Here is a 7,807-nt window from a genome sequence, read left to right as displayed (position 1 = left end):
GGCCGCCCCCCTGGCCCGGGGGTCCCCCCCCCCCCAGCGAGCTCGTCCACCCAGGAGCAGCCTGGTTCTGTGGTTGTCAGGAGTGACCGTGACCAGGGGCGGGGGCGGTGTGTGGGGCTGTGGTTGTCTGTTTCACAATGACAGTACTTCCAAACGGAAAGAAGGACATTACGCACATCTTAGAACCAATGAAAATCATGAGACTCAAAGGGGAACTAGTACTTCACCCCAAATTCCCTGTAACTATCATGGTATCCACCAAGTATTGATAATATTAATTGTTTTCTCCTATTTCTCAAAGTGGTACTTAAAATACAGGTGATTTGGGTGGTGCGAATGTGTTATGTAGATGTTAAATTGTATATATCTTTTTAAGTTTTTTGCCCTAGAGTGTGTGCATTGGAGAGAGAGAGAGAGAGAGGAAAAATGAGAAACCACCCCCTAGGAGGATGGCCACGCTGCGATCCCTTCTCTATTCTCCTCTCAGAATTTTGGACACGTATGCACACGCGCCTGGCATAATTTTCAAGTCACTGGGTTGGGGATCTGAACCATAGTTGGCCATGTGGGAGTCCAGCACCTTAACCACCACATCACCGGCTGGCCCAAGATTGGTTTGATTTTGAAAAGGTGATATAGACCCACAGGCGGCAGCAAGAATGTCTCAGCTTTGTGCAACCGAAGAGCCACTCGTTGCATACAGACGCTGGACGGAAGCAGAGGAAAATGAGAACTGGCACTCACAGGCTTTGAACAGGCACACTGGGAAGCCACCCATGCCTGCCCTGGAGAATAAGAGCCTCTCCCCAACAACCCAGCACCCTGCCTGGAGCAACATGAGACAAGCTCGGCCCCAGGAGCTCGCCTCTTTTACCCTGTCTGGCAGTAATCTTCCGGAAGGCAGGGACATAGGGAATCTAACCTGGGGCCAGGGCGGTCCAGCTGTCAGAGACCTTTGGGTTGGTACGGGCACCAGCCCACCTGCTAGGATGTCTCTCAGGGACATGTGAGGGGGATCTGTCTTCAAAATGTTCATGGAGGGCTGGCCCTGCAGCTAGTGGTTATGTAGCTAGAGCCAACATGGCTGACTAGTTCAAATCCCAGTCCTGATAGCTTGAAGAACATACTGTGTGTGTGTGTGCATGTCCCAAATCCTGACAGAGGGGGAATGGAGGAGTAGGGGTATTGGTGTGACCATGCTCCATGGGAGGCGGGTGCACTCTGTCCCCCCCTTTGGCAAGCACACATGTCCTCTGGCAATTTATGAAAAAAAGTTCACAGAAAATGCAGATGATGCCAAAACGATGCTATGCATGGATATCAAAAGTTTTCATGTCCAAATAAACTCATACTTAATTGCAATTTTCTATGAAGTCTCCTTGTGCTTTATGAAGTCTGCTCGACTACGGACGTCAAGAGCCAGGAAGACCCGCATCTCTACTTCCCGATTTTGAAAGAAGGAACTCCAGACGTACATGAATTTGGATGATCAGAAACAGACATGCTAACAACCTGCCCTGGAAAAATAATCAAATCCTATTGCAAAGAAAATCAGGCTAGCCTTCCACGCAGAGGGAAAGATCGTTTATACGTAATCCGATGCTTGGGATTAAGCAGAGCAAAGAGCAGAACTGACCATGGGAGGACCTGCATAGGTCTACCTTGGACACGGTCTCCCGGAGCCCAGTTCTCAGGGCTGCCTACTGGGGCTTTGCCTCACTTCTGCGAAGAGAAACACTCTTTGTGGGTTCAAGGATGTTTGAGGTTCTCCTCCCTATTCAGAACACAGGACGAACGAGGACCGACTTCCAGACCCGTACCGGCTGTGTGTGACGTCCATGTGTGCGTACGCTGGCCATGTCTGCAAAGTGACACCACGTGTGGGCACCACGTTTGTCCTGTCTGCCCCACCACGATGTCAGGAGACATCTTCATGGGAAACTGGGTTTTAAAATTGCCTCTGCAAGGCGAGGGCTGCCCTGTCTGTCTCTTTCATCCGCATCGTGACAACAGCCATTTGGCTCCTGTGGTGGAGACGTGGCTGGCAGCAGGAGGGGAGGCACACCGCGGAGTCCTGTCACCCCGAGCATGCCGGATCTGTGCCACAGAACAGGCTTGGCACTGCCCGCACCCCGCAGGAGTGTAAGGACACACACCAGAAACCGAGTCTCTGAATCTTTGGAGTGTGCTGATTTAAGTCACTTTTCTGACCAGAAATATGCTTTTAAAAGAAAAGTATATTGATAAAAAGAAAAAAAAAAGTAAAGCTTGAATTATAGTTAGTGTTGTTTGATGTATTTTTTTTAAATATATTTTTTTAAATTCTGGTGGAGGTGCCGGGGAATGAACCCGGGGCCTCGTTGATGTATTGTTGATGTCAGCAATTTAATAGAACATGGAGACTCTAAAGGCTAAAGGCAGAATTCTGAGGACCAGGAAAGCACTACGTGTGCAGACAGAAACCGATCATTCTAGAACCATGTTCTTGAGACAGTTAAGTCACACTGAGAACGACAGACAACACTGGAACGCTCTTCAGTTAGGACAGCCTAACCCACCAGAAAATGGAGTACTCGGAAGAAAGACATCTGAGTTTTTTTCTCCAGCTTAATGCATAACAGAATATCCTTTTAAAAAGGAGAAATGTATTTAGATTTTTAAAAATTAATTTAAAACACAAAGTTGCCTTTATAAATCTCCTATTCATTCATCCATCTAGGTAAATAATTTGTGACTTGAGATTTTTATGAATTTGGGTAGCTTGGTATTTTCTTTGCATTTTTAAAGGATGTATTTTTCTTTGTTTAAGAACCTCATTTGTTTAAAAATTGTTTTTGAGTGGTTTTTGGCCACCAACTCTTCCTGGGGTTTACTTGGCTCAGCTTTGTCCAGAAGCTAATTCTGATTCTTCTGTCAAATGCTCGGTGGCACGGTGTCACCTGCCCTCCTGAAGGCCTGGCACGGCACAGGCAAGCATCTGACCGCACTGGGGACCTGGCTGCATTTAAAGGGGAAGGGAGGGACCATGGGCCTTCGTCGCCGAGCACAGGGTTAGAGCTTAACCCAGGAGATCTACTTAAAGACAGGGCGCGATCTCTTCTCAGAGAAGTCTGGTCCCTTTACTTCACTGGCTTCCATCAGGAGGTGGAGCAGTCACCTCTCTCCACTGAATCCCCAAGTGCACACGGGGTCACTAGCTCCAGCTGGCCATGGGAGTCCAGGGCTGGGCTGCTCCAACCAGCTTCTCTGTGGTCCCCAGGACTAGCACAAGTTCCCCAGGGTCTAGAACAAAGCAAGACCCGGGCCCTTTCATTTTTCTGTTTTCATCGAGTTATCTAAAACACGGGCGTGCACCTCTCACGGCAGGTTGGGGAGGAGAGGTCCTGGACAAATGTGGTTGATCTCACCGGCTTTGTAGACCCAGTGAGTGGGTGACCTTCTCAGAGCTCGATTTGGGGTCAGTATGGTCTGAGTCTCAGCCCTTCCGGCACCATCCCCGGTGACTTACCATATTTGGGATTTTCTGGGTGTCTTTCCAGAAAAGCTTGGACCACCTTTTATGGCACAGTAGAAGCCCGTGTGATCACAGCGTCCTGTGGGCGGTCTCACGAGCCTTTCACGAATCTCCATTGACTCAAACATTTCTTACTCTTTGTCTCGCAGACAGTGAAAGCTTCCATGGTGGAGAATGATTTGAATAGCAATCTCTCTTCTTGTTTACCAAATTTCCCCTAACCAAAACAGCTTTGAAACCCATACATTTTCCCCAACTAGTCTCCATAATGCACTTCTCCCCAAACTTTGGGACACCATTTCAGGAAGAGCCACAGGACTAGACACCCATGTTACTCTCCTCTGAACCCACCAGGCCCACGGCTGTCCTAGGACAGGGAGAGGGTCGCTCCGGCTGTGGGGGAGTGGAGTGGTGGTGACTGTAGTGAGGAACATGAAAGGCAGTTTATTCTCACGGTTCAGTCGCTGGCCCACCCTCCGGGCTCTTGGACCGGCCTACCTTGGCATGCAGACTCTGCGGTTTGTTGGAGAGAATGTCTGCGGCTTCCCTGCAGCGGGTGGAGAGGTTCAGGATGGCAGCAGCTGCTGCTATGTGGGTGTCTTCACTGCACTGACCGTAGCTGTGAGAGCTGGCACGGCGAGGGCTCTGTGTGTGGGCGCCTGCACTAGGCAGCCGATTAGGAAATTTCACTGGATTTGAAAAATGCTTTGCTGTTAAAGAGAGATTTGATTAGCAATGGCACGTACGTGGTTTTAGTCATTAAACAGGTTTGTTTTTCAAGCTATAACTTCTTGAATTAAACTATGTGAAGACTAAATTGAAACATGATCTATTATCCATGGGTACATTAAATGAAGGTTATTCAGAATGAATTTCACAGAGGTTCACAGATCAAATGATGTGATTGCTGGGGAAGAATGAATGCCCACCCTTTTAATATTTTTTTGTATTTATACTTCTTATGACAAAAACTATAATGTTATGGGGCAGGTGTACTGGCAACATTTGTAGCAGAAATTATAGATTAAAAAAAACACACACTAGCAAAACCCATTGGGGGACTAAAGAGTTTACGTCATGTATATCTCAAAATTGTGCATATATATTGTGAGGTCCAGCCACTCTTTTCTCTTTTATTTTAAAGAATTATTTAATTTAATTTAATTTATTATTATTTTTCAATTTGACCAGAGAGACAGAGAGAGAGGGAAAGTGAGAAAGCAAGCTGCTAGGTCTGGGACTCGAACCACCCCCTGCTGGCCCCGAAGGCCCAGCCATTCTGAAAAAAAAAACAAAAGGATCCTGTCAATGTTGGTTTTTGCACTAACATTTATGCTTAGGTAGTGAATTGTATTCTTATTATTTGATATACAGGTTTGTTTTGTACTTAAACTCGTGGAAGTTGTTCTCTGTCCACATGGAGGAGACTAAATAGATGCCGACTCGTAAGCGAGCTGGCGTTCTGCACATCCAGGGAAAATGAGATAAGCAAAGGACAGGGAGGAACGGTCCCCAAGGAGAACAGAAAGGCAGTTTAGTTATCAAGGCTGAGTTCCGTTTCATGTCTCTGTGGTAGGGACCAAGGCGTTAGTGAGCCGGTTAAACAGATTTCTCTGCACTCGGGGTTACGTGAGAAACGCCCAAGACTCAATGTGGGCACCCGCAAAAGCATTTAGCTACTTATTTTAAGCATTGAATATTGTTTATTTTAAATACTTTTCATAAAAAAATTTTAAATACTATCCAGTGTTAGTCCTATAGTTATAAGAATATGAAACTCTCACTGAATGCTTTGTACTTTTACTATCAATATTCATATGAGCATATAGAACGCTCTTATTACTAGTATCACCTGAATGAAACACTACGTGTGTGTATATTGTGTGCATATATAATAAAATTCTATATATACACGGGGGAGTCCTCAAAAGCTCATGGAAAAATGCAATTAAGGTATAAATTTATTTTGGTACAAAATTTCTGAAATCAATGAATTATTTTTTTGGTAATATGCATTTTCTATGAATTTTTTTCCCCTAATTTTTACCAGACAGTGTACGTGTTTACAGGAGACCAACAGAGAGACACAGGGAAGGTGAGAAGCACCCCAGGCAGAATGGTCACCCCGCAGCCCCTTCCTCCATCTCTCTCTGCTTGCAGGGGCTTGAACATGCATGCACATAGGCCCACAGGATGAATCAAACCACTGGGTCCAGGACTTGAACCACAGAGTTGACCATGTGGGATCCAGCCACCTTAACCTCCATGCCACCAGCTGGCCTTTCTATGAACTTTTTGAAGACCCCGCCCCAAAACCCAGTATATATACAAAATTGTATGACTAGATAGTCAGATATCAAATAGTGTGTGTGTGTGTTCGTGTGAGTGTGTGAGTGTGTGTGTGTGTGTGTGTGTGTGTAGATTTTTTCCCTTTGTGGGTGTGTGTGTGTGTGTGTGTGTGTATAGATTTTTTCCCCTGAATCTCACAAGCTGCCAGTGGTTGTTTACGTTGTCAGGGACTCAGTTTAGGTAAGAATGATTAAAATCTCGGGCCAGCCCCATGACGTGGTGGGTAGGGCAGCTGGGTCCCACATGGCTGACCTGGCAGCCTGAGAAACACGCTGGGCATATGTGCGTGCATGGTGTGTGTGTGTGTGTGTGTATAGATTTTTTCCCCTGAATCTCACAAGCTGCCAGTGGTTGTTTACGTTGTCAGGGACTCAGTTTAGGTAAGAATGATTAAAATCTCGGGCCAGCCCCATGACGTGGTGGGTAGGGCAGCTGGGTCCCACATGGCTGACCTGGCAGCCTGAGAAACACGCTGGGCATATGTGCGTGCATGCCCAAAATCCCAAAGGGAGGGAGAAATGAAGAAGGGATGGCAGGAAGACCCTTCCCTAGGGCCAGCAGGCGATGTGGTGGTTAAGGGCACTGGACTCCCATATGGCCAACTATGGTTCAAGTTCCAGACTTGGTGGCTTGCTTTCTCGCTCCTCACCCCCTCTTTCTTGCTCTGTCCCTTTGTGGTCAAATTAAAATAAGTAAACAAAGTTAAATAAAATAATTCTTTTAAAAAAATCTTGTCTGGAGTAATGCGCTTCTCACTGTTGGGCAAATTCCTTTCATGTCTATTTACCCACTTTGGGTTTTATAAGGCCCTCTAGCTCTCGTTCAGCCTCCCACAGGAAGGAGGTGTGCGCGTACACGAGGGCGCTCGGTCTACACAACCTGCTGTACGGTTAACGGCATTCCACAGATTTGCAGAACGTTTAAAGGGTTGTGGTGGCAGAAGACTCAGAGTGAGAAATGCTTTAGCTTCTTCCTTAGGGGGAGTTAAATAATGGTAGTGCGGAAATCATTTCCTGCGTGTGTCCAACGTTTACTCCCTCATCTTTTCATTAGAAAATGTACGCACTCTGACAACCTGAGGAAATGTGCAAGGAAAACCAGCAGGGTTTATATGTCATGGCGTCTTTGGTTACGGTCTCCTCCACATCTGTGTCAGCATCAAAAGGCTACTTATCCCTTTTGCATGTCTGAACAGGAATTCTTAAATCTGTGGGTAGATATTATGGCCACATATACTTTGTTCTAAATAAGTTACATTTTCAAGGTATTTCAACATTTTACACACTAGTTATCATTTCAATCTGAATAAAATTATTGTATTAAAACAGCTATTACATTTTCAGTCTATTAATCTCAAATTCAGGTAAATGTATAATAAATTAAACATTTCTTTGGAACACCTGTATTTAGATCCAACAATGGCTCCTCCATATTTGTAGAACAGTTAATTCAGTATTCACCACATTCAGTGTAATTTTGGTATAAAGTCAGTAACATCGATCAAATTATTCATTTTTCTTGTTGTAATTTACTGTACAATGTATTTTCCCTCCTAACTGTAAGTAGCATATTATATATCTGAATGCACCCCCCCACGCATATATACATACACACGTATCCAGACATGTACCCACATATGCATCGACACACATGTATGCATACGCGTACACGCACACACCCATATGCAAATACAAGGTTTGTCTGGGGACTATATTAGAATTTGCAGCTTACATTCAGGAAACGGTGGTGTTTTCCGTCCTTGCCCTATTTGTACGAGGGGACGTTTACCAAAAACTTGGGCATCAAAACTGGCGTAATCAAAGGGTACTTTTCCAAACTTCTCTTGTTCTTTTGACCCGGTGGCTCTGGGAGAGGTGATGGCTTGGGATCGGAAATTGAATTCAATTTGCTTCACCAAGCTTGTCCTGGAGAGAGGGGGAAGGA

At 45.5% G+C, this 7,807-nt stretch overlaps 1 protein-coding gene across 2 annotated transcripts in view; it reads right to left on the bottom strand.

Moving 5' to 3' along the window:
* LOC102472026 (ST18 C2H2C-type zinc finger transcription factor) overlaps positions 1–7,807 on the bottom strand; it is a 140,700-nt gene that overhangs the window by 50,462 nt on the left and 82,431 nt on the right. For both annotated transcript variants that reach the window (XM_027771407.1, XM_027771409.1), the window contains exons 8-9: positions 7,595–7,788; positions 4,013–4,224 (exon numbers count right to left, since the gene is read on the bottom strand). In XM_027771407.1, coding sequence (XP_027627208.1) covers positions 4,013–4,224; positions 7,595–7,788 — 406 coding nt within the window. The remainder of the gene's footprint in view (positions 1–4,012; positions 4,225–7,594; positions 7,789–7,807) is intronic.

This window comes from Tupaia chinensis, unplaced genomic scaffold (assembly GCF_000334495.1).
Source record: "Tupaia chinensis unplaced genomic scaffold, TupChi_1.0 Scaffold000031_1, whole genome shotgun sequence".
In the NCBI taxonomy this organism is placed as follows: domain Eukaryota; kingdom Metazoa; phylum Chordata; class Mammalia; order Scandentia; family Tupaiidae; genus Tupaia; species Tupaia belangeri.
Note: the sequence above shows the minus strand (reverse complement) of the source record. Positions and strands in the feature narration are given on the sequence as shown.